Here is a 27,668-nt window from a genome sequence, read left to right on the forward strand (position 1 = left end):
TTCCACTGTGGAAAAATAATAAAATAGTGTTTGGAGCAGGGGGATTGGGGACTGGGTCCTGGGTCTCTCTGGGTTACAGAGTCCTTCTCTCTCTTTCTGGCCCAATGACTGTTCCACTGTGGAAAAATACTTAATAATCAGGCCTCACACATGACCTAGTTGGCCGAATGCCTATCTTCCTTGGGTGTGTGAACTGCTCTGGGGTTCAGGTGGGTGCTCTGTGCGTTACAGTGGTCCCAAAACTGGGATTTAGGAACCTGACTCCTTTTGTGCATTCAGGCCAAAATACCAAATACTCTAATTACAGAATTATTTCATTTTACAAAATTGACTAAAACACTCACTCACAAAACCACATACGGTAATTGACAAACAAGTTTATTTAAAAAATACGTATGTTTTTACTTTAAATGAAACAACTGGCCAATTTCTGAACGCTGTATTTAACCCAATACACAAATTCAAACACTGTTTAATGCTGCAGTAAAATGGTAATTTTTTTTTACAATAAATGAGTTAACTAAAACCATACAAAATACTATACCACTGACAACAAATGTTCTGTTGTTATAAGTGACGCGAACATCACCCATCATTTTTTGATATAATAGATTTTATTTATTCAACCTGGAGGTTTAATACTTGGTAAAAGGTACTGAATTAACTGAATGTGCTATTGCCTGTTGACATTTTTGCTGTTTATGTTAAAATGTGCAATTTAAAGGAGAGCTTATCAAAAGATTTCATGCAAACAATACATTAAATCATTAAAAGTGATAAAATAAAAAATAAAAAACATCTCAGAGCATGTATGATTAGTGGACAATATTCAGATGCTCTTGATGCAGGTAAGTAATGTCATCTTACATTAAATAACGCAGAGAAGTGAAATTGCTGAATTAAGTTGCTGAAAACAAGGGTCAAGGCTAAGCAGCAAAAGTATTCAAAAGAAGTCTAGAAATGTATTCAAAAGAATGTAAATGGCTTTTTATTTTGTGATGAAGAATGAAAACCTTTCAGAGAGGAAGAATGTGATGATCTCTGATCCTGTCCAAATGCAAATGGAAAGCTGAAGTCATCTTTCCCATCTCCATATGTATGAGAAGAAGACTCTGACGGAAAGGAAAATGTAAATGCATCCTCACTTTCCAATTTCCCAAATAAGCTTCCTATAGGGAATACATACTTTGAATTAATGTTAAATTAGATGAAATCTTATTTTAAAACTATTGCAATCAATAGACTATATTTCTGAAATAATATAGTGTATTTTAACATCCTGTTGAATATCATCATACAATGGTATGTTTATTCATGCATTAGAAATGGAGCTCCCATTACTGAGATACTGTATTCAGTGAAAGCTAGTTGTATCTAATTGGTTACAGCTTTTCATGATATTCTATAAAGCCGTTCCGGATGGTCCACAGAATGAAATATTTTGAGACCCACGCAGTAGAGAGGTGGTCTGTAAAAGGATCTCTTCTTTCACAAAGTAGTTATAAAATGTAATGCTTTGCGAACCACTGCTATTTAAACTACCTGAGTTTTGTATTTCATAACATAAAATTATTACACCTACCAAAAATAAATAAATACATAAATAAATCAATCTTAAAAGGGTGTTAAATCCCACAGAATTTTGATAAAAATGAGTCTTGTATCTCATATATGTATATAGTTATATATACATGCTTCACTATATTTAGAATAAACAGATAAAAACTGCCTTTGAACCTCTAGTGCTCCAAATGAGATGAGATGATAATTCCCAATATGAGGTTAGAGAGAGACAGAGGGTAAAAAATCCTGGCACAAAGCTCCCATTGACTTCAGTGAGGGCAGGCTGCCAACAAGAGGGTATAAATCAGAATAGCTCCTTTGATTTCAGTGGAGGTATGATAAATTACATCAGTTGAAGGACTGGACCAAAGAGTCTGATTTTCCTCATTCACATCAATTTTACATTGATTTAGACAGATGGAAGTGAGATAAGAGTCGGGGCCAAGAATTTAACAAAATGGAAATATTACTTGCACTTTAGAAAAAGATACCCAAACATACACAATTTCTTCGTACATTGATAGCCCAAAATGTTATTAACAGACCCAATGTGCAATTACAGTGAACTGGAAGCCTTGCATTAACCATCGGCATTTAGCTGTGCTATGGCTGTTTTACATCTAAGAGTACAGAAATGAGTTTTTTTAACAAGTGACAAAGCTCTCAGAATTGCTCTTTTCACTTTGGTGTTCTATCTCATGGTTTGTTCCAAGTACACCTAATGCCGATCTTTCCCCTGTCCCTCCACCTCCTCCCTCTTTCCTCCCCCATATTCTTGTCTCCTCTTTCATGTAAATGTTGTCCTGTCTTTGTGGCTCTCTGCTATAATATTCAGGGACATATTTTGTGCTGTCCCAAATAGATATATATATATATACAATGGGTCACAAATTACAGGGTCACAGTTTTAGCATTGTGCCATTATTGAACAACATTTCTGTTAATCAAAGATCTCCCCTTGAACAGAGCCACAGGTATTTAAATGATCAATTACATAAATATGAAAAGAATAAACTGCTATATAAAAGTACTTTTCACTTTCGAAGCTTACCAATATCTTTCTGAGGTGATATAGGATTTACATTTCCTGCGGAATAACTTTCATCTGTCTGAAACATAGTAGCCATTATATTTAACAGATGAGAAAACAACAATATAAACTATAACACTGATATAAGTATTGATATTTTACATAATTTCATAATGATTAAAGTTTTTACTTTAGTTACATTGTTACATTTGAAGACATTGAAATAGTGTGCTTTACCTCTTCAATCAATATTTAAAGAAACAAATTTCAACCACTGACATGGTAACCAGTAAAACTACAGTACAAAAAATCAACTTTTGACCAGCTTTTAATTCCGGCAGCATATTCTTGCAAAGGGCTAATATTGTCTTTGTCAATCAGCCTTTAATTCAAAAAAGTGATGTGGGGCACAGACTAGATAAAGATAATCAATAACCCACAAGACTGCATCCACAGTCACATTACTGGATAGCCTTTATATGTTTACTCTTTGGTGTATGAAGCTATATAATACATTGTAAAGAGCTATTGCAGTAAAATGTTGTTGTGCTGTAATAGGATCTTCTTCTGTTGAATGAAGTTCGAGCACAGGCACTCACTACTGTTGTAAACCAGCTTATACAGATGTTCCGATTAATTACTAATCTTTCCATATGGCTTCTGTAACGTTCTATAGACCAGACAACATATGGGGATCAATCCTCAGATGTTCTGCATAGCTGAGGTGTGAGGATGGGGAACAGGGAGGCAAAAGTAGCTCCAGGCTACATCTGTGATTCCCCAAACATGGAAGCAGCAGGGGGGGCTGGCTCAGCTCTCAGTACAATTTAGAACAGCCTAAGCATATGGTGGAGTTCTAGCCATGTCCTCTTGCCCCTGGCCAGATCTGCCAGGCTTACACGTGGCAATGGGCCTACACAACAGGGCCATACCACAGTAGAGAAACTTAACCAAAATATAACTTGGGGTGACGTTATATTCATATTCAGGGCTTGAAAAATCCACTTGCTCTGCATGACTATGAAACTTTGTAAATGATATCACCTTCTGCAGAAGCTAAGCTTTCTTTAAAGTAATTTTTTTTAAAAAACCCTAATATATGGTTGCAAAGTAAACCTTCTAAACTGGAACTGAGTGTTACTAATGCCTTGTTTGCTTGTATCTGCAAAGTCCTGTCAGTTTTCACTGCTGTTTTTCAAGTTGATAAGAATCAAACAATTATATTCTGCTGCTGCTTGGGAAATCTCTAAACAGCAGCATAGGCTGGCACTGGAGCTATGCCCTGTAGAGGAAAATCCAACAGTGAAGGTTGGAGGGAGGGAAGAGTAATGGAACAATCCCCTCTTTCCCCTGTTTAGGAGCCAGAAGTGGGAGAAGGCTCCTTAGCCCAGATCCTTATTCCCAACAGAGATAGGCACCTAAATACCTTTGAAAATCCAAGCCCTGATGCCTTCCATTCTACCAAATGCACAAGGGTCTGCCCCAGTGAGAAAAAATTATACCTGCTCAGCAATTCTCTTACTGAGATTAGCAGTGGAAAAGCACTGCCAAAGGATATATTTTATAAAAGCGAACAAGCTAACAAACAAGTGACAATGTAAGCGAACACGAAGGCTGCTGGAAATCTTCTGCACAATCAGCCAAGTTTTCTGAGAATATTTCACTTTGTGACAATCAAATGATCATATCCTTAAGTTTCAATGTTACCTGGTCTGATGAATTTTCTGCTCCGAATACAGAAGAGTCAAATAAATTAAAGCCAGGTGACTTCTGGGTACAGGACATAAGAAAAGAAAAAGCAGGCGATTTTGGTTCTTGTCCTTCACAACCTAAATTATGTCTTCTGTAATGCAAAAAAGGAAGAAACATTCTAAGAAAGCATTTTCTATTGAGAGTTATAATAGAAGACCCTTAAGTATACTGGGTTTGATTCTAACCTCACAATGGTTGTACACTGGTGTAACTTCATTGACTTTAACAGAGTTAATCCTGATTTACATATACGTGCAATCAGAACCAAGCTGCTTGTTTTACTTTTCTCTATTTGTCATTAGTTCCTAGCCCTTACACAAAGACTTGCTTACTGTAGCACAAAGCAGGTAACAGTATTTTCCTAAGCATGTCACATGTTTCTCCCCCCAACCAATTCCTCAAGCAAGGAGCTTAAGAAAGAAAAATCACTCAGTCCGGCAACTGTTGCATTAGATTTTTAAAAATGTTCATCCGTTGAATGTTTCCCATAGTCATAAATAACCCTTGTCTATGGAGTTTTTCCCCACCAGGAGAAGCAGCGTGAGCTCATTGCAGCCAGTCAGAGCAAAAGATCAAATATTGGTTCTTATTTACAGATAAATGGTGTAACACCTAAATCAATAATATGTTGCGAAAACATTGCTAAACAGAAGGACTTTCATACCAGGGGAAATATTCCAATTTCTTACAAATGTGTGACAAGAAATTGGAGGAAAAAAATCAAAACAAAAAAAATACAATCTCATATACACAAATTCTCAACAAGAGAGCTATTTGGAAAGCAGTAATGCTGAAAAAGATTTAGTGTGCTGGAGAGCTAATTAGACATGAATTTATAATCTAATATAGCAGCAAAAGAAGCTAGTGCAATTTTGGGCTACAGAAAAAGACTGTGCAGCCAAGCCAAGCCATGGATGTGAGTGATTTTTTGGTGGAGGGGAGTAGAGAAGGGGGAAAGAGCATCATATTGTCTAATATTGCCTGAGTGCCTCCCCTAAAGCAGGTATGTTAGTAACAAGAAGAAGATCAGGGAAAGTGTGGGCCCTTTACAGAATGGGGAGACAACCTAGTGACTGATGATGTGGAAAAAGCTGAAGTACTCAATGCTTTTTTTGCCTCGGTCTTCAGACACAAGGTCAGCTTCCAGACTACTGCATTGGGCAGCACAGAATGGGAAGGAGGTGAGCAGCCCTCAGGGCTGAAAGAACAGGTTCAGGACATTTAGAAAGGCTGAACATGCACAAGTGCATGGGGCCGGATACAATGCATCTGAGGGTGCTGAGGAAGTTGACTGATGTGATTGCAGAACCACTGGCCATTATCTCTGAAAACTCGTGGCAACTGGGGGAGGTCCCGGATGATTGGAAAAAGGTAAATATAGTGCCCATCCTCAAAAAAGGGAAGGAGGAGGATCTAGCGAACTACAGACCTGTCAGCCTCATCTCAGTCCCCGGAAAAATCACGGAGCAGGTCCTCAAGTAATCCATTTTGAGGCACTTGGAAGAGAGAAAGGTGATCAGAAACAGTCAGCATGGATTCACCAAGGTTAAGTCATGCCTGACCAACCTGATTGCCTTCTATGATGAGATGGCTGGCTCTGTGGACACGGGGAAAGCAGTGGACATGATATACCTTGACTTTAGCAAAGCTTTTGATACTGTCTCCCAAAGTTTTCTTATCAGCAAGTTAAAGAAGTATGGGTTGGATGAATGGACTATAAGGTGGATAGAAAGCTGGCTAGATCATCAGGCTCAACGGGTAGTCTAGTTGTCTAGGTAACAAGCGCAGTGCTCCAGGAGCCGGTCCTGGAGCCGGTTTTGTTCAACATCTTCATTAATGACCCGGAGGATGGGATGGATTGCAACCTCAGCAAATTTGCAGCAGACATTAAGCTGGGGGAGTGGTAGATACGCTGAAGGGCAGGGGTAGGATACAGAGTGACCTAGATAAATTAGAGGACTGGGTCAAAAGAAATCTGATGAGGTTCAACAAGGACAAGTACAGAGTCCTCCACTTAGGACGAAAGAATCCCATGAACTGCTACAGACTGGGGACCGACTGGCTAGGTAGCAGTTCCGCAGAAAAAGACCTGGGGGTTTTAGTGGACCGGAAGCTAGGTATGAGTCAACAGTGTGCCCTTATCGCCAAGAAGGATAACAGCATATTGGGCTGTATTAGCAGGAGCTGAGGAAAGTGATTATTCCCCTCTATTCGGCACTGGTGAGGCCAGATCTGGAGTACTGTGTCCAGTTTTGGGTCCCCCCACTACAGAAAGGATGTGGACAAATTGGAGAGAGTCCAACGAAGGGCAACAAAAATGATTAGGGGGCTGGTGCAAATGACTCATGAGGAGAGGCTGAGGGAACTGGTTTTGTTTAGTTTGTAGAAGAGAAGAATGAGGGGGGATTTGATGGCAGCCTTCAACTACCTGAAAGGGGGTTCCAGGGAGGATGGAGCTAGGCTGTTCTCAGTGGTAGTATATGACAGAACTAGGAGTAATGGTCTCAAGTTACAGTGGGGAGGTCTAGGTTGGATATTAGGAAAACCTTTTTCACTAGGAGGATGGTGAAGCACTGGAATGGGTTACCTAGGAGGGTGGTGGACTCTCCATCCTTAGAGGTTTTTAAGCTGTGGCTTGACAAAGCCCTGGTTGGGATGATTTAGTTGGAGTTGGTCCTGCTTTGAGCAGGGGGTTGGACTAGATACCTCCTGAGGTTCCTTCCAACTCTAATCTTCTATGGTTCTATAAAGCAGGGTTTCTCTCTTCTAGGAACTTTTTACTACCATGCCTTTCAAGGGGTGGTCCATTAAACATGGCAGAGTGAAGCAGTTGCATCCCTAAAGCAGCCATATGGTAAGTGCTCCTGCTTGCTGTATCTCCGTTTTCTAAATGGTATATATTCTTAACTTTTATTATTTCCTTCCGGTTTTTCCTTTCTGTGCTAATACATAGTCATCAAATACTTCTAAAGAGAGAAAAAATATCTTCCTCCTAGCCTTTTTCTCCTGCAGATTTTGTAGTGAAGAAATAATATCTCATTTGTGTCTTCCCAATCATTTCCATGGCAACAGAATGTGAGATCATAAATGCAGGATTATGATTTCATTTTGGTATCGAGGAGAATAAGAAACTAGATTGCAGGGGCGAAGGCCCTTATCTAGGTAACAATGCCTCAAATTACACGAAAAGAAAAACAAAGAATAAATGCCCCATACACTGTTGAATGTGTAAATGTTCTCTTTCAAGTCTGCTTCAGTCTGACTGTCCCTCTGAAACAAAATTCCATTTGCTATAATAATAACAAATAAAACCTGAACACTGTTCAGTATTGTCTTGCAGGAAAAAAGGGGGGATTTTTGCATAGCATAATTGATCAAAATGTTTATACAATGCACATCAACACGACATGGCTCATAAAATTTCAATAAAATTAAAAGCCTACAATTCAAATGGGGCAGTTTTAGAGAACTGGGCTTTCTTCCCGCTAGATTCTGGTGTTCTTATAAATAAAGGCATCTCAGGGGTTTGCGGAAAATGTTCATTACTTCCTTCGGCTGCTTCAGGATTATCCTCACTTGACTTAATAAAACATTCTGTGTGTACATTCTGTTAAAAAGAAATGTCAAACATAATAAAAAGCATGCTTATGGCATTTACAAATTTTACAAAATGTCAATAGTCCTTTTATCAATAAATATATTGACTGTAGGTTTTTGTCTCCTTTGTTTGGGTAAAAAGTTTAATATTCATAAATTACATGGGAAGACTTTAATAAACTGCTAAAATTTCTATGCACACTATAGAGAGACAAGGCAGGTGAGGTAATATATTTTATTTTTATTGGACCATCTTCTGCTGATGAGAGAGACATGCTTTCAAGTTTACACAGAGCTTGAAAACTTGTCACTCTCACCAACAGGTCAGTCCAATAAAATATATTACCTCGCCCACCTTGTCTGTCTAATATTCTGGGACCAACACGGCTATAAGTTACAACAACACTACATGTGTACATTATAGTTACCTTTGCATATTAAACTATTTGGTTTACAAAAAAAATCACATCTGGATTGAGACCATATATCAAATATTTCAGCACAAAAAGAAATTTGGGAAACTTATAAAGTGACTGAAAATAGGAATTTAGAGCCTTATCCATATCTAACAGAGCACTACAGTTCTAATAGTAGAACTGTTTGGACCTAATGCTTTTAGTAGCCATGGAAAGAGATAACCTTTGCGTATTCTCTAGTGGAATTAGGGGACATCACAATGAGAACATACTTCAGTTCACTGAGAGACTCTCTCTTCCCAAAGAAAAGGTTAGATGAGAATGGACACTTGAACTCTGAAGAGGAAATCTCAACCAGGACACAGGTGATATTTTTTGTAAAGGATATACTTCTCCACAAGCGGCACTCAAAATGAGAGCTTTTAATAGAACTTAAAACATAGATCCAATGGATGGAAGTTGAAGCTAGACAAATTCAGACTGAAAATAAGGTGTAAACTTTGAACTGTGAGGGTAAATAGCCACTGAACCAATTTACCAAGGATCATGGTGGAGTCTACATCTTTGGCAAATTTTAATTCAAGACTGAATTTTAAAAAAATGCTCTGTCTAGTCAAAAGGAATTATTTTGGGGAAGTTCTATGGCCTGTGTTATGCAGGAGGTCAGACTTGGTCCCTTCTGTCCTTGGAATCTATGAATTTATGAACCTCAATAAATGAAATCCTATATTTGGAAGACACAGCAAACTAGAACAACTACAAAATTGTACTGTATAGATAACTGTATGGGACATTGGCTATGAAATGGAAAGGCACAAACACACTGAGTTCCAATGCCTGATTAGGGACTCCAGGATTTGGCTTATTTAGTCAAAACTGACCTCTTTTCCCATGAACAGATAGAGAGGCTTTTCCCAATGTAACTCTTTTCCCATGAATAGAGAGGCCTTTGCTGCCTGTTCTTAATGGACCAAATCCTCCAATCCTTACTCAGGCAAAAATTGCATTGATCAGAAAACTCAAAGTGTTTTACTATGAAAAGTTGCAAAGTGCAATTTTAGTAGTTTAACACAGTTAAGGTTCATTTTCCCCAACCTTTGTCTGGATTGTGCAATCTGAGGATTCAGAAAGCTGTGGATGACCATTTCTTGGTTGGGGGATGGTTGTCAGCATATAGGTATTTGAATATGGGTTACTCCTTTACCGGGACATGGTGATTTCAGTGAAGTAAGCAGTCCTGCCCCCCGGTGGGTCCTGGGGATAGAATAGGCCCACTGCTCCTCCTGCGTGTCATAAGAGGCAACTAAAAGAGGGTTGCCTGGAGAGGGATGGGTTCTGCCAAGTTAGAAATTTGCCCAAGACACACCATATAATGAACAAATCAACCATGTCCATACTGGATCAATTGTAGCCTAGGTTAACAATGACTGCTCCATCCGTCCCCCATCAAGGCAGACATGATAAGTATATTACTGATGGAACTCCAACAAAGAAGATCCGTGGAAGAGATAACATCACCATAGCCACATGGAACGTAAGGACACTGAGGCAAATAAGGAGGTTGAAAGAACTCTCGTACGAAATGGAACAATATATTTGGTACCTCCTAGGACTCTCAGAGTCAGATGAAAGAACTTTGGAGAGGCACTAATGGAAGAAGGCCATGTACTCTACTACAGTGGAGAAGATAAACATGTTAACGGCGTAGGATTTCTTGTGCATAAAGATATCAAGAATTCAGTAATATGGTGCTGCCCAATATCCAGTAGGCTTATCTCCATCTGTCTAAAGGCAGCACCGTTCAACATCACAGTGGTACAAGTTTACATCCCTACAACAGACTATTTCCAGAGGGGTAGCCGTGTTAGTCTGTATACAGCATAAATGTCTGCAAATATTAAATTTGTTAGTCTTTAAAGTGCCACAGAACTCTCGTTGTTTTTACAACAGACTATGACGATGAGCAAATTGAAGACTTTTACAATCAGCTCCAAGACATCATCAATAAGGTACACAAGAAAGATATACTGATTGTACAATGCTAAAGTGGAATGCTAAAGTGGGTACTGACACACAGGCAGATTGGCAAGATTATTGTGGCCCTTTCTGTAATGCGGCAACCAATGAGAGAGGACTGAGACTTTTGGAGTTTGCCAGCTACAACAATCTGGTTCTTGCAAAAACACTAGCAGCACATAAAGCATCCAGACAATCAATGTGGCATACACCTGCTGGCCTATACCACAGCCAGATCTACTACATTATGGTGCAAAACCAATTCCATTCTGGGATCAACAGAGCTAAAATAAGGAGCTTCCCCAGTGCTGATATTGGAAGTGATCACGATCTTGTGATGCTAAACTTTTGGCTGCGGTTAAGGAAGATATCAAGCCAAAGATCAGCAGAACCAAGTTTGACTTAGAAAGACTCATTGACTGAAGCATTGCAGAGTCATTCCAGGCAATGATCGGTGGAAAATTTGCCCCTCTGCTTGCTCTAGAACAGGGGTGGGGAACCTTTTCCCTGCCAAGGGCCATTTTGATATTCCTACCTTCATTCGCGGGCCATGTCGCCGATTCCGCCGCCGAATTCCCCCCGCCGCCGCCGAAAAGGGGCAAACGGCGGCAGGGGTTCAGTGGCAGGAACCGCCCGCCCCCCCCGGAACCGCGCCGCCGCCGACTCCACCCCCTCGCCGCCGAAATGCCGCCGCCGTTTCCGCCTTTTCGGCGGCGCGGTTTTACAGTGTCCGCGGGGTGCCGTGGGCCAGTAACCGCCTCCGAGCTCCCGCCGCCGCCGAAAATGGGCAGATGGCGGCAGGGTTTCGGCGGCGCGCACTTCCCGCCCGCCCGCGGGCCGGATCAAATTCTTTCGCGGGCCGGATCCGGCCCGTGGGCCGGAGGTTCCCCACCCCTGCTCTAGAAGAAGGTATAGAAACACTGACCGATACTTTTAACACTATAATGAATAAGGCAGCAATGGACATCCTTGGGAAACACCGTAGGAAGATAAAACCTTGGGTCACAAATCAAATACTGCAAATGTGTGATATTAGAAGAGAATTTAAGAGAGATAAGAACAGCACTGAGGGAATTGATAAATACAGAGAGATTGGCAAAGAGACCAGGAAAGGAATAAAGTTGGCCAAGGAGATATGGATCAAAAAACAATGCTCTAAAATTGAAGAGTGCATCAACAATAAAGTAGCAAAAGAGCTTTCCAGGTTGTAAAAGATCTGACGAACGAAAGACGGACCAAAGCCAACTCGGTTCAAGACAAAGAAGAGAACAGTCTCAGAAAAGGATGGGACATCATCAATAGGTGGACAAACTACTGCTTTGATTTGTCCAACCACCAGACAAATGGAGATCCTAGTATCCTAGATGGCCCAGATTCAACAGAGGAGGAGGATTTTCCAATACTGTGTGAAGAAGTGGAGGCAGCTGTGAATTCACTTAAGAATGGAAAGGCTACAGATATTGACAACATCTCAGCCAAACTGATGACATTTGGAGGAGAAAGAGTAATAGATGTACTCATCAAGATCTGCAACAAGATCTGGCAGACTGGTGAGTGGCCCTCCACGTGGACAAAGTCATTAATCATTACTCTGCCAAAGAAAGGCAACCTGCAACGGTGTTAAAATTACCAGACTATAAGCTTAATTAGACATCCCAGAATAGTGATGCTGAAAGTCATATTGAACAGATTGAAGCCATAAGCGGCGAATAACACTGCTGGAGAACAGGCTGGCTTTTGTGCTGGAAGAAGTACCATAGAACAGATTTTCAATCTTCATGTTCTATGTGAGAAGTACTTCCAACACCAGCAGTACATTTACCACGTCTTTGTTGACTCCAAGAAGGCATTTGACAGAGTATGGCACGAAGCTCTCTCGGCAACCATGAAGAAGTACAACATTGGTCATAAGCTTATTTTTACCATTAAACAACTGTATGCCAAGGCCAACAGTGTAGTTCTTGTCACTGGCACAATAGGAGAGTGGTTTTATACCACTGTTCGAGTCTGGAAAGGCTACCTTCTTTCACCCATGCTGTTCAACGTCTACTAAGAGTGCATAATAACTAATGCCCTAGAAGATCACATATGCACAGACAGTGTCAGGTGATGAACAATCTCAAATCTTCAGTTCACTGATGACATTGATGGACTGTCAGGAAGCGAAGAGGAACTTGCTAACCTTGTGAAATGATTGGATGAAACCTCTGCAAAGTATGGAAATTAATGCAGAGAAAAACAAGCTGATGACAAACAATCATGATGGAATCAACGCACACATCACTGTTAGTGGACAAGAGCTGGAGAAAGTGAAACAGTTCAAGTATCTGGGGGCAATCATCACTGACGAGGGATCAAAGGCAGAAATTCTTGCAAGAACTGCACAAACAGCAGCAGCACTGGCAAACTTAAAGCCAATTTGGAGGAACAAGAACATCTCCCTGAAGTCCAAACTGAAACTGCTGCACGCACTGGTCATCTCCATTTTTTGGTATGCATGCGAGACATGGACCCTTACGGCAGAACTTGAACTGAAAATACAGGCAGTGTAGATGAGATACTTCCGTAAAATCTTGGGCATCTCCTGCCTCGACCATGTCACTATTAAAGAGATTTGTAACATCATCACCCAATGTGCTGGGTCATATGAAGATCTCCTGACTACTGTGAAGAAGTGCAAGCTGAAGTGGTACGGCTATGTAACGAGATCATTTGGCCTATCCAAGATTATCCTCCAAGGGACAGTACAGGGGAAGAGAAGAAGAGGCAGGCAGAAAAAGAGATGGACTGACAACATAAAAGAATAGACAGAAATGGACTACGCAGAGACTCAGGCACTGGCACACAATCGTCAGGAGTGGAGACAATTGGTTGATTGTTCATTAACGATGGAGCCCCAATGACCAATGCGGTTATAGGAGTGATAGCGAAGCAGTCCTGGTGTTCAACAACCAAATTCTTTTGTTTTTACATGTATGTACAGAACACTGAATGAGCACATCCTTCCACCACCTGGCCACACCTCCTCCACAATTAGCATTATTTGCTCCTCTAAGTTGTGTTGATTCTTCCCAGAGACCCCAGTGGAATTGATAGGTTCTAAGGCCAGAAGGGACCAAGTCTGACCTGCATAGCACAGGAAATATAACTTCCCCAAATAATTCCTATTTGATCTAAAGCATGTCTAGTGGAATGGAGACTGTGGCTGCTTTTCACCATAGCAACCTTGTCCATTGCCACTGAGGATTTAGCACTTTAGTAATTAAGCCATCTTCTATCAGAGTAAACTAATTATTCTGAGTGGGTGAAATTTGCCCATGTACATGGCAGTTCCTTTGAATCAGAGATGGGATGCAAGGGGCTCTGTAAGCTCTGCATGTGGCAAAGGTGACCACCTTTACATAGAACCCCACCATGAAGTATGCTTCAAATGAGGCCAAGAGAAAACAGTCCTGGATCCTGCTCCCATTGAAATCAATGATAGATAGGCTGTGCAAAATCTGTAAAGCTACCCCACACCCTACTTACACCTTAACCTATTTACTTTGCTTTGTGGTAATGGGGGAGGGCTAGGGTTTCACTCTGGCTTACCTGTAATTCTAAAAAAAATTAATATCTAAAAATTGCAGTTCACTTTGATGAGACGCTACTCTGCACCAATTTTATAAAGCTATATTTAATGTGTGTGAGAGAGATTATACATACAGCAGAAAGCCACAAACTCCCCATAGTTAAGGGGCTGTAAGGAGTCAGGGGATGTAATATGGGCTACAGGGCAGAGCAATGGACTGGGAATCAGGCGATCTAGATTAGCCACTGACCTGCTGTGTGACTTCAAGCAAGTCATTTAATCTCTTTGTGTATTTGTCTCTTTGCCCACCCTTCGTTTCTCTTGTGTATTTAGACTGTAAGCTCTTCGGGGCAGGACCCATCTCTTACTATGTGTTTTTATAGTACCTAGGACAATGTGCTCATCAGAGTTTGATGTGCTGCATCCTTGTCCAGCTAGCTGGAAGGAAAGGGTTGTTGTCCCTTTAACGTCTCCCACCCAACTAATAGCAGAGGTGGAGATAGGTGAGAAAGTTTACCTGTACAGAGCAGGGAGGAGCAGAAAAGAGCTGGACCAGGTCAGGGGACCTGTTGACTGGAAGAGTATCTGGGGGTGGTATTTATACCCCATACAGCCCTGGAAAAGCCATCTTTTACCTGGATCGAGCTGGCAGCACCCATCTATGAAATCTGCATATGGACCAGGTTTCCTCAGGACCCACTGTGGGCCTCATGCTAGCCACCCTTTTTTTCTGGAGGCTGGGAAGGAATTCTTCCCTCACTGTGAGATTGGCCGAGGCAGGATGGGCTTTTCCACCTCCCTCATAGCAGGCCTAGGACCCCATGGGCTGGGGTAGAAGGGAAAAGTTATAATGTCACAACTTAGTAAGTAAAACTCACGGTGGAGGTCCAGTGCAGGGTACTCATTATGGAAAGGATATGGTTATCAGACAAATGGACTGCAAGAGAATTTGAAGGGAATCCTCCATTAAGAGATCTAAATACCCATTTGGGGTGCCTATGTCTGGTACAGTGGGGAGATAAGCCACCTCCTTTTATAGCACCCTTTTACCTCACACAAGGGGAGGGCGGTGGCATGCCAGCAACGGGATGGCTGGGACCAGGTTGAGGATTATGTGCCAATGATTAAGAAAATGATGACGACTGCTCTGTACAATTTACTGCCACATACACCCAGATGTTTTAAATAAATAAAGCTGCAATCTAATTAAACCACATGCATTGCCTCCTGTCTTTCTTCTGGCATGGTTGGAAAATAGGGCCTGATCTCAGTGGAGGCCTCTAGATGCCACAGATCTATTACTTATCATAATAGATACGTCTGTACATAATGAAGTAGAAATGACAAAAATATTTAGAATCTTATTTTATAAGATAGCTTAGCCTGAGCTTCCGCCAACTTCTGCCATTGTAGATAGAGGGGCCCCAAGATGGAAAGTCTCTGAGAAGAGGTTGTGGTGGCTGAAAGCTGCCACAAGCACCACTCAGCTGGGGGACTATAGGAGTCAGTGTAGCCCAAAAATTGGCCAGTGCTGCCTGAGGTATGTGATGAATCAGTGCATCCACTCAACATCCTCCAGTAGAGCCCTCTGTAGAAATTGAATTGTAGAATTCCTTTATGCAGCAAAAGGAAGAAAAAAAGTGTACGTGGGTGTATCACCACCTGCCCTCGCACAGGTAAATTTCTTTTATTGTGCAGGAAAATCAACTGTTGTATGGAAATATAATTTATACTTCATTCTACAATCTTATTTGAAATGGCGTTCTGGGTACAATTAATTCTCAAACTAACTATTAGTCCAATGTCAATCTGAATGTAGCACATCTCTACCATAATACAAATACTAATAATAAATCAAAATAGGTTCAGATTAGGTAACACTCTAATTATTTAGTGACTTTAATAGCAAAATCCATGAACATGTATCAGAAAATTTCATTAGTTAATGTTGAATCAAACACTCTTTTCTTAAATAAACCAAAGTCCCTGGTTTTTTAATAAAATGTATTTATTCATTCATTTGGAATTCATTGTGCAACAAAAAACCCATAAAGATCACAAGCCTCCTGAAGAAAGATTTGATAACAGAAAGGTTCAGAGACCTTATATATATAAAATGCACAATTTTCACTACCATCTGAATAATACTATGGCTTTCAGTAAAAAATCCTTCCAGGAGCACTAATCTTTAATAATGCAAAACAAAAGAAGAGACTAAAGCTTGCTTGCTTCAGCACAGCAACAACTCCTTTGTCCAATCAGCCACATAACAGAATCTCAGGGACACTCATATTTTATAGTAACCATGTTTTTTCCTCCCTTATAAAACTATAGAAATAAGTCTCTCTTTTTTTTTTTTTTTTTTTTTTGAGGTCCTAGATTCAAGAACAAGCTGAATGTGCCAAAAGAATGCATGATATTTCATAGCAACCTGACCCCTATCCAAAAACTTTCTTGCCCCGACAGAAAGCTCTACTTTTTACAAGTATCATTAGTATATTAATTTAAAAACTATCATATCTTGGTGGATGTGCAGTGAATTTAAGCTATCTTTAGTGGTGACTTGGATATTGGAGGAAAATATAATTTTAATATTGAAAAAAAAAAAAGTCTTCAACATGCAGAAAAATGATTGTACTTAAGGCCATAAAAAACTAGGACCAAATCTTTCTCTCCTTGTTCTTGCCAATAGTCTGATTTTGATCAGAGTAATCTCATTAGTCTAAATAAAATAACTAGTTAAACAAGAAAAATGCTTAACTTACTTGAGCTATATATGCAGAATCCTTTGACTTACTTGCTGCTCCCTTATCTCCACATTCAGCATTTTTGTTACCTGTACAAAGAAGTTGGCATTGTTTGTATCACAAATAACAAATAGCATTTCTTATAAACAGATAGTTCTTGTAGCTAAATAAGAAATGTGAAGTGGGAAAAAGGTACTTGAAAAAAGTTTATTAACTTTACATTGCTATTCACAGACTCATAGACTTTAAGGCCAGAAGGGGCCATCATGAGCACCATAGTCTGAACTCCTGCACATTGCAGGCCACAGAACCTCGTCCAAGCACTCCTGGAATAGACTCCTAACCTTTGGCTGAGTTACTGAAGGCCTCAAATCATGATTTAAAGACTTAAAGTTATAGAGAATCCACCATTTACACTAGTTTGGGTAACATTTGTACTGAAGAGGTTGAATTTGTATATTCGTCCTATGGATTCTGCAAAGTGTTTGATAAGGATGGTCAAATCAGTTCAAATTTCATGACACTGCTTTTCAAATGTCCTGTAATCTTAATGGAATCCCACTTTGTGGCCATTTTCCAAGTAGTTTCCCATCATTCTGCCACTTATTCCAAAGTCATAGAAGCACTGGCTTAGGTTGCTATCATAATGCCTGGTCTACTCGGTTTCTTCTGATTGATGCCACTGCTCTCTGAGTGTTAGAAGCAGACACAAGATCAGGAGCAGACCTGCTGATGTGGAAACAGTATGAACAGCACACCCATATGAGGGGTGACGGAGGGATTTCTAGGGATAGGGAAAAAATCAAGATGGGAAAGATAAAAGATATAGAGGGAAATGAGAAATGTTACAAGACTGTTTGTCTTAAATTTCAGAACCTACAATGTGAGACTTGCAATATCCCACATATTATGGGTCCAGATCCCACACGGCAGCACGGGGAGGTCTAGGTAAGATCCTCACATATACAAAACTGTACTACAACTTCTGAAAAAGATTTAATCTGACAATACCATGGAAATCCAAGTGAAACCAAAACTCCCAAAGACTTGTGATTTTAAAATTATAGGTTCTCTTCTCTTGCTTCTCTTATTTCTGTTCTATTTTTGTAAATGTTCTGCATGTATCCACAAATAAATTCTTATTCCCTTATACTTTACCAAAAAAAACCTAGTTACTGTACCTATTCTCCCAATTCTTCTTTGCCTTTGTAAAGCAAGAAGGATTTTTTCTCAAGAATCAGACAACACAGACAATACTGAAGAGGTTTATTTACGATATCGGGAAGTCTGAGAAATCAGCTTCAACTTTATGGTGTTACAAAGATCACTTATATACAGTTTTTTATCACTTAAATAATTCATTTACATTTCTTTTATCTATTTACTTACAAATACAGACCTTCTTCTTCTCAGAAAGAACAGGGGTGATAAAGACAGACTGAACAGAATTTCTGACTATCCTTGGCAGAGGGGGGAATGGGTGGAATCTTTACAGATAAGAGAATACACCACAAGCGGGGGGGGGAGGAGGGGGGGATATGGAATGTGCTGTTCTCATGGAAAGGCAGCCTTTAGGTTTTGTTATGCATGCTTGTTAATTATTGTGGGTTTCCATTGGGCTAAAAACTTCAGGTCTAAAACCTTCATGTATCTTTTATCCATTTAGTGTTTATTTTCCCTTCTTTTTACAAGTTATTTATCTGATCTTACTTTGACCATTCTTGACTCCTAAATCACTTAATTTCTTACAGCCTTTTACTTTCCATTTTCTTACACCTTTCTGGCTATTGTTTCAGGCACTGGTTCCATGTATATACACCTAATTTGTGTCTACAATCACTTGGATGTCTTAGTACCTCACTGCACCCACAAACCTAAGTTGCCCAAGTAACAAAATTGCAGGTGCAAAAATGGAGGCCCAATTTATGATAGGATGGAAATTTGGCTTCTTATCTTTTTTCTATGTCATATGTTTCAGAGACGCTTTCATTTTGATAGCACCTTCCATCCAAAAATCTCAAATAGCCTGTTACCTATTACTGTAGCTTCATTTTCAAACCATTGCTTGCAAGTTGTTTGCTTCTGAGGAACTAGCAATCTAAGAAAAGAGAAATAATGCTGTTGTTTGTCTGAATATGAATTATTTCCATACAATCCATCTTCATCTATAATTTCAGCAATGAAAACTAGTTTACTAAAAAAAGTTACCTGAATTGTATTTGGTTTTGTAAGCTTGCTATGGATGGAACTTGGGCAATTTTTTGATTGTTAGTCCCTGCAGTCTCATTAAATTTCTAAAACACAGGAAATATTTCAAATGAAGGCACTTACAAAATTGTTACTTCAGCAATGACATTTTGACTTTTCCTTAGGCTGTTCCTTTCCTCAGTCCTCTTAACCTCTATTTATAGGTCATAGCATTCAAATATTGTTGTTTTTGCTGCCTTTTTTTGCATTACCTTCAGTTGAGCATTTTTTCTATAGTATGGCTCCCCAAATAATGTCCACTTTTGCCAATATGACCTTATCAATGTATCCAGGGGAATATTTCCTGGTCTCTCAAGTAATACTATAATTTACCTCTTAATACCCCACTGATCTCTTTGTGGCAGCCTCATGTTCCATGCCCACATTTGTCTGTTATTAAACCCAGATCATTCTTGATAGTTATTGCTTCACACCATGGAGAGAGTGGAGCCATTGCCTACTTCCATCTCTAAAGGCCAGTGAGTGTGCACCCTCCTAAAGTGAGGTGCAGCAAGCATGCACTTCCTGTGTGTTCCAGAAAGCAGAATATTAATACCGCCCAGCAGAGTGCGCCCTGGGGTGATCTTACATGCTGTGCATAGCACTTGTCTGTGCCTTAATAGCAGAGTTTGGCATTAAGAACCTAATGAAATGCCTATGTAGCAGAAATACTGTACTTTATGAGGTGCTTAAGGGGGCTTTTATTTGCAAAGGTCAGAACAAAATGAACTGAGCACCAAATAGAGGACACTCATCAACTTATCTCACCTGTTTGGGATTTTGGAGAATACAGTTAATAGGCCAAATTCTAAGATCAGGTACACCTGTGCAACAGTTTTTAAATTAGTGAGGTTGTACAGGTGTAACAGATGGCAGAATATGACTAAGTTTGTGTGTTTCCTATCTCTACATCTTTTGCCCTGTGAAGTATTATACTGCAACTGATGTATGACTTTTACATATTCTGATCATTAAATAAATCTTTCAGAAAATAGCTCATAGTTCTGGAACAGGTGTTTTTTTGGATGCTAAGTGCTGTGGGGCCAAAATACACCTAACTTACTCATGGGTTGGATATCTTTATGGCTCAGCATATCTCTAGATTTACTGTCTAAAATATTTTATTTACGTGTCATTTTCCAAACTGATGTACTAGATTCTAAGTGAACAGTGAGTCCCAAGTACATCCTGTGTTAAGTACCAGTATATTGTGTTTCTACTAAATAACTGGACTTTTTCTCTGCTTAGTCCCTTTTGTTCTATTATGGTGCGTTAAATTAAGACACGACCTCTTAGACTCCAATCCTGCAAAAACATATACATTTGCTCAACTATGTCAATAGGGCTATTCACATGCTTAATGTTAAGTCTCTCCATAAATAGGGGCTTAATGAGTATTATATGTATTCGGAACTAATCTGTGCCCGGGAAAAAACTAGTTTAACTGCTTTGTTCCACAATTATTCCGTCAATCATCTTAATGTTTGGAAGAATGGAAATGGAACTTAACTTTGTTAAATACAGAAAACTGATGAAGAGAAAACTTATAGAACAGAAAAAAACTTTACTGATTTCTTAATCCTACAATAGTGCACATAGTCTAATTCAGTGTAAACCTTCGCTGCCAGTGACAAAGCAAAAACAATCATTCAGCATTTGCTATTTCACTCAGCTGTAAAGACATATACGAAATCCTGAAATCAACACTATTACTGGAATAATATTTTGCATGGCTCTTGAAGGATTGACACGAAGTGAAGAAGATGGATCAGAGGACTGAATTATAGACTGGTTTAGAAAAACTCAAAACATCAGGATCATTGTGTGTATATACACGCATGTGTTAATGTCTTTCTTAAATAGGGTTAGTTACCAGGAGTTTAGCTAATTCCGGTTAAAATAGCAGTGAAGACACAGGAACTTGGCTATTAACTCAGGTTAACAGCTCTAGTTTAATCCCAGGCTCCTCTATAGGCTTTGACTCGAGCTGCTAACCCAAGTTAAAAGCAGAGTTGCCATGTCTTCACTGCTGCTTTAACCCAAGTTAGCTAACCCGAATTAAGAACGTATCTTTTTTTGCAGTACAGACATACCATGAGACAATGGATTCCAGTGGTATGAGAGCTTTCTGAGACTGTATTGAAAGAAGGCGCCAACAGAAAATCCCACTCCCCTATGGGGACAGAGAATGCTGGGGTTGATAAGAGGAGAAGGGAAAGGAGCCATGTGTACCCCTCGCTGTAAAGAGAGACAGGGAATACTCCTTTCTCCTAGAAGGAAGAATGACAGGTAAGAAAATTGCCACAGGAGGGAAGAGAGAGACCCCGTCACCTTTATAGTGCTGAAAGCTACTCCTCTTTCACTCTTCTCAAAATGCAAAAAGCCAGCCTCATCTAGCTGCCCACAAGTCTAGCTTTTCCTTTGACAATTGCTTCAATGCATTATCTGTTGCAGTTATGTATTATCAATATTAAATTCTGCAGCAGCACTTTGACATTTGGGGGCAACATAAAATAAGCAGCTTTCCAAATTGAAAGCCTGTATTCACAACTAAATATAAATATTAATGCTAGGTACATTTTACTGATTGCTATTTATTTTCATATTTAGTTCAATAAAAATCAGTTATTGGATGTGCTTTAATCTGTAATACATTTCAATATATCACAAAAACTGTTTTTCTGGGCATGGGGAGGAGAGACAAAATGTAAGTATAGGTTTTTCAAATGTATAGAGAGGCTTTGTCTATGCCTTTGAGATATAGGGCCCTGGTTTATTTTCCCTGTCTGATCTTCAAAACTGAGCTGTCAGTCACGGAGAGTCTAATGCATCCAGGCATCAGTCCCTTATGAAATTCTTTATTATGGGTAATCAACTGATGATTATTCAGCGATTCAAGAACATGTCCCTGTTTTAGGATGCCAAGAACTTGCTAAACACACCTATGTGAGTCTCCTGGTGTCATTTAAAAATCTTGGATACTATGTATGAGTGGGTAAGGCATGGTCATAGACCCTGACTTTGAAAAGAGGGCAATGGAGAATGCCTAAAAGGATTACAGATCTCATTTCATAATGGCCATCAGAGAGTAAAAGCATTCAGTCACTAGTGATTTGAGTTGGATTTGAAATGGCAACCTAGGAGCCTTCTCTATGCTATTATCGAATCCTGAGCCATCTAACTCTCTGTGTTATCTAGTTTTAAGATACAGTGGCACTGGGAATATTTTAAGTGCTTTTAATTTAAGCAAATAAAACACTTTCGGTGCATTTCGTCCTTCTCAAGATGAGAACTGCATACCTGTGTTTCATTGTCCACTTGGTTCGAGGAAATACTAGCAATGCCTGAATGGTCCATGGAATTGTCTCTTTCTTCTCCACCTAAATTATTCAGTAAACATTACTTAACATTTTTAGCAGTATTATATTTACACAGTGTGCCATAATTAAACTGAACTTGTGAATAAAACTAATCAACTTTGCATTAAATATGGAGCTAAAAGAAATGTATCACACAGTATGAAAGTACCAGGCAATTTACTGTAAACTAATGTATGCAGTTAATTTTTATTGTATTTGACAAATTTCACCAATGCAAAATTTCATATATTTCCAATACAGTGTACTAGATTTACCTAAAATGAGTAAAATACTGTCATGTCCCTTATAGCAGAGAAGAGACAGGAATCAGAGGTGGGGGAGATTTTCAAAGCACAAAGAGCTGTAAACTGTCCAACTCCAATTGAAAGTCTGGATTAAGCAGTCATTGTAGAGACTGTTGATTAGATAAATTACTATGGTTTCTGTATTTTCATTTACTTTTTTAACCAAATTCCACACACTCCTCACCCCCCCAAAAAATAAAACAAAAGAAAGATTATCATTAGAACACCCACTGCACCTGTTTCTGTCCTTTGCAAAGACAGTCTAAAAGTCTGTACAGATTGGACTAATTTCTGAGGAATGCAAGGAAGATGTAATGGTTTATGTTGTTGATATTTCCCATGTAATAAATGTAGATTTCCAATTTCTTCAAACAACCTAAATTAAAAATGAAGTTAACAATTAAAAAATGAAATTTAGCAAAACATGACTACTCTAAGTAAGTGGAGTTTTCAAAGGTGTTTTCTTCCCTAGATCCACACTTCAAGGAAGATCCAAACCCTTTTAGCCACAGGAATCCATCAAATTTTAAACTTTTCTTAAAACTTGCAAACCAAACATAAAGAGGTCTTGAAGACAGGAGAAGCTGAAAGCAGCAATGAGTTGATCGTAACTAAAGGGACACTGTCAACTTGAAATTTTGTCAGTATAAAAGAAAAAAAATAAAAGTAGTTTCAGGTACCTGCCCTCAAGTCCCCTTTGCATTATTTTGTACATTTGAAATAAAAATTTCCAAATTAAAAAAAAAAAGTTTTTTCCCTGTTGCTGTCTGGAAGATCCACACAACACAGCAACACATACATAAAAGAAGAAACTGACTTGATCTATCTGTGCATTTAAGCACATGAATAACTAAGCACATGAAAGCACATTTTTCTTTTGAGCAAGTGAATAATGCCAGTGAAGTCAATGGGACTAATCACATGCTTAAAGTTATGCACATGCTTATTGGTTTGCTGGATTGAGGCATAATGGACTAAGCAGTGATCATATACCAAGTACTGTCTAATGAACAAAATAAACAAACTGGAGGAAAAGAGAAGAATCTTTTTTACTCTAATTTCCTTCGGTTATAGTAATCACAGGTACTACTTGTAGCAATAGTGGATACTAAATCTTCCAAAAGGAGTTTTAAGATGACAAAGATAAAGTTTTTAGTGGAGTTTTAGGAATAAAGACCTTCAAATCAGCTTGGAGTTAAACTTCATTCACATACAAGATGGTTATATATTTTCACCCTAAAAATGCCATTGAAAAAATCCACAGCAATCATATGGCCTTTCCTTCTCTCTGACTTAACTGATAATCATTAAAAGAAAAATCAAACTACAGACTGAAGCACAAAATGTTCAAAATTTCAGTACCAACAAAAAAGATAATTTGTCTTCAGTATCTACTTCAGCTATATTGTTATTAGTCATCTGAGTAGATAAGAAATCTTTATCTTCATCATAATTGCAAAACAGATAATTCTTTTGTTTTTTTGCCGAGGTGCACTTCAGATGGAAAAAGTAGAGGCTCTAAAGCCAAAATAAAATCTCCTGTCCACTGCAGTAATTTCTTAATCCTAGCTTCATGAAGCTGTGTGACAACAGTGAACATGGCCTTGACTTCACTACAATATTTATTGTGTTAGAACACAACCTTGAAAATTCTCATTAACACAATGCTAATCATGACTTTGCAATCAGCATAGACAAAGACAAGTTGTGTTCAGTCATTTTTAACCAGGACTAGCTGCATGATGCTGAACATGACTTGTCCTCATTTATGGAGACTGTGCTCTTTCATGGTTGGCACTGTATTAATTAACCTGACTGACTCTTCAGGGTCATGTTCTAAATTTCATAGTACAGACTAGCCCTTATGAATATTTTTATTCTGGAACATATTATGAACTTTTTCCTTTAGTAAATGAAATCTAATCACTCATGATCTGGAGAAGATGGAAGAATTCCAATTACCATCCACAGAACGGGGCTTTACAGACAGCTTTGGCAAAAATTTCTTATTTGGAAAACAAATATTTTAGATACTCAAAGGGGAAATTAAAATCTCTAATCAAACTGCGAAACAGAATTGTGCACTTTGTCTCTCAAACATGTCTGGAAAACCTAGAGCATGAACACTACATATATCAGTGTCATTTTTTAAGACTTCAACCTTTCTACGTAATAACATTTTTAAAAGAGATTTTTAAAACAGACTGAGTAACTTGGGAGAACACGTCCTTTTGAAAATCAAAGGGATCTGCGCTCCTAAGTCACTTAGTCCCAGGTCTTCAAAGGTGTTTAGATACCTAACTCACACTTAAATGAAACAGAGTTACGCAGCTAAATACTTCGGCGGATCTGGAGCCTACGTTTTTTTTTTAAATCCCACCTAGAGTTTCAGTTCATTCTTATTTAGTCTTGACTACTGTTAGCCTTTCTTGCTTCTTTTTATTTCTGAAGTCTTACCAAAAAAAAAAAAAGAGACAGATGTAACTGATGTACATGTCCAAACCATCTGAAATTAAACATGTGAACACATCCCGAATCTGTGATAGGATATAAACAGGGACTTCAATGAGTGGGGATTTCTGGAAGAGATTTCAAGGATAGTAAAATGATAAATGCTTCCATTTATAGTCTAATAAACTCTCATTTAAAAGCTTTTAAAATTATATTATGTTTATTTTACAAGGAGATCATAATGCAAAGCAAGATTTAGAGTGCAGTGATCAGGCCAAGTCCGTCAGACATAGTTGGAGCTATGCAAATAGAGTTTTGCAATTTTGTATAAGGTGTTAAGGACCCATTTTAGTACTCGCCGGGGGTCTCATATAAGCTCAGACTGGCTCTGAATGATTTTCAGTCAGTTGTAAATGAGCTGAAATTAAACTAAGTCTCAATTGTAAATGACCACTGGCTAATTTACTAAGCCATTAATCCTGTCTACGCAACTTTCAATCATGCATGTTTTTAAGAATTAAATTAGGGGTTAGATTTCTTAAGTGGCTCAAAAAATGAATTGATCACAGATGACATTTGGAAGCCTATAAAACCTGTCTTGTTAGTTATGCACCAAATATTTACAACTCTTTTTGCATAGTAAAGATGATGTGGATGTTACTTCTGATTGCACAGTCATTGCAGCAATATTCAATAGCTGCAAGATGTATACATAAATCTATAAGCAGTGGTAGTGCGAATCAAAGACCAACACTTCAAAGATTTGAATAAGATGTCTCCAGACAGATTCAGCTATTTAAAATCAAAGTTTTTCCCAACTTTTACAAAAACCCAATATATGTGAAACTTTATTAAATAATCAAACCCTTTTGTGCTGGGAGAGGTGCAGCTGTCATAACCACAACCATGGGCTTAGTTTCAGGGGCTATAGAGTGTTGCCCCCCCAAACTGCAAGCCTCAGACAGGTGCAGCATTTGCCCCACCATGCATGATCCTCTTGGCCTGACTAGAGCTGCCCTCTCAACTATAGAAGTCAAACTATGCCTATAGCTACAACTATGACTCATGGGCTGTTGTAGCCACTGTGGAGAAGCTGATCTGGTTCTCTGTACAGGACTGAGGGAAAATTCTAGTGCCACAGAGATCCCAAGCTTTATACAGGGTTCCAGGCTTTGCCCCATCACACTTATCCACTGACTATAGAACTGAGTTTAGAAGTTTACCTTTCTTTAAACTCCTTCCTTTTCTCTAGATTTTTTTTACTTTTTCCTTCAATAATTTTCGAATGACTCTGATCTTCTGTACTCCTTTCAAACTGCTTAAAAAATTAATGAACAAAATAAATGTTAAAGTTGAAAAATATTAACTGCCTGCCACAGATGTAGCTGCTAAATCCATTCACAGAAAGAAGCTCTTTAGATGGTCTCTTTAATTATTACAATATTACCGTTCCTAAGCCATTTTCTTAGATGTTTGTACAGAGCCTTGCACTGTGAGATCATGTTATCTAATTGGGGTCCTTAGGCACTATCATAATACAAATACAAATATATCATAATACAAATAATAGGGACTGATCCTGTTCCTAGTGCAATTTTGAGCTGATTTTTGCCATTGGCTTTAATGGGATCAGGACTGTCTCTTAGTTTATATAAGTGCAGTGCAGCTTCTTGATCATTTTTATGCCTCTGATACAATAAAGTATGTTTAAATGATGGGTCAATTTAGGCTACATACTGTTCCCCTTCTAAATCCTTTATCTATCTACAGCAAGCCGACAAGTAGCAAATCAATAGTAATATATCAAAAGAAAAGCAATTTATAAAGAATGGGACTAATATATGCAGAAGACATAAAACCAATATCAGATAAAACAAAAATATCTGCCCTAATGCTAAATCTTCACATGACAGAATAATCTGTCTTCCCACATTTTCCATATTTAGAAAGAGATGAGTATGCGTTAGATGATCTGATCCTTTTTGTCTGTTTTCCAGTTCGCACACCTTCTCTCTAGGTCTTCTCTAAGGTAAATGTAAGCTCACTGTTGCTCAGCAATATTTCAAAACTTCCAGATCACCACTTCTTCTAAAAGCTCACCAAGATAAAAGCCCAACCTAGAGTGGATTTGGTCAATGTCCAAATACCTCTCTCCAACAATTTATTGTAGGCACCTGCCAGTTCGCAATCTATAACATGACTAAAGTACCACAAAAGTTCAGCCCTAAAAATCATTTTAACAATGTCCCAGAGCAAACTTTTTCATAGTGGAACTGTAAGAGTATGAATTAAAAAGCCATTAACGTTTAATTCTTATTTGGTTAACATGCATAAACATAGTACAATAATTCCAACACGGCATCAACTACATAATGCTATACTCAGGTTGGAGACTAATTCCCCAGCTTCTAAAGTTTCAGGAGTCTTCAGGAAGAACTCAGGATAAATTGTTAAGGGAGACATCACCAAGAGATCCTGGATTGGAGAAAATTTCCCAGGCAACTAAGGAATTCCAAATTCCCATGCAGTATATAACTTATTTTGCTAAAAGTATTCTGAATGGAATGCCACTGACAGTGAGCTAAACATTGCCCACACTCTAGGGAGATAGAGG

At 38.8% G+C, this 27,668-nt stretch overlaps 1 protein-coding gene across 1 annotated transcript in view; it reads right to left on the minus strand.

The window, feature by feature from the left end:
- Window positions 1-289: 289 nt before the first annotated feature.
- The window catches only part of CUNH14orf39 (chromosome unknown C14orf39 homolog), a 46,516-nt gene continuing 19,137 nt past the window's right edge, over window positions 290-27,668 (minus strand). Inside the window, exons 5-13 of the mRNA XM_067555183.1 lie at window positions 26,278-26,372; window positions 22,840-22,979; window positions 22,240-22,319; window positions 7,789-7,952; window positions 5,446-5,543; window positions 4,531-4,582; window positions 4,301-4,436; window positions 2,615-2,672; window positions 290-1,169 (exon numbers count right to left, since the gene is read on the minus strand). Coding sequence (XP_067411284.1) covers window positions 967-1,169; window positions 2,615-2,672; window positions 4,301-4,436; window positions 4,531-4,582; window positions 5,446-5,543; window positions 7,789-7,952; window positions 22,240-22,319; window positions 22,840-22,979; window positions 26,278-26,372 — 1,026 coding nt within the window. The 3' untranslated portion in view covers window positions 290-966. The remainder of the gene's footprint in view (window positions 1,170-2,614; window positions 2,673-4,300; window positions 4,437-4,530; window positions 4,583-5,445; window positions 5,544-7,788; window positions 7,953-22,239; window positions 22,320-22,839; window positions 22,980-26,277; window positions 26,373-27,668) is intronic.

This window comes from Emydura macquarii, unplaced genomic scaffold (genome assembly GCF_026122565.2).
Source record: "Emydura macquarii macquarii isolate MOO-44397 ecotype Brisbane River unplaced genomic scaffold, CSIRO-AGI_Emac_v2 contig_1551, whole genome shotgun sequence".
Lineage (NCBI taxonomy): Eukaryota > Metazoa > Chordata > Testudines > Chelidae > Emydura > Emydura macquarii.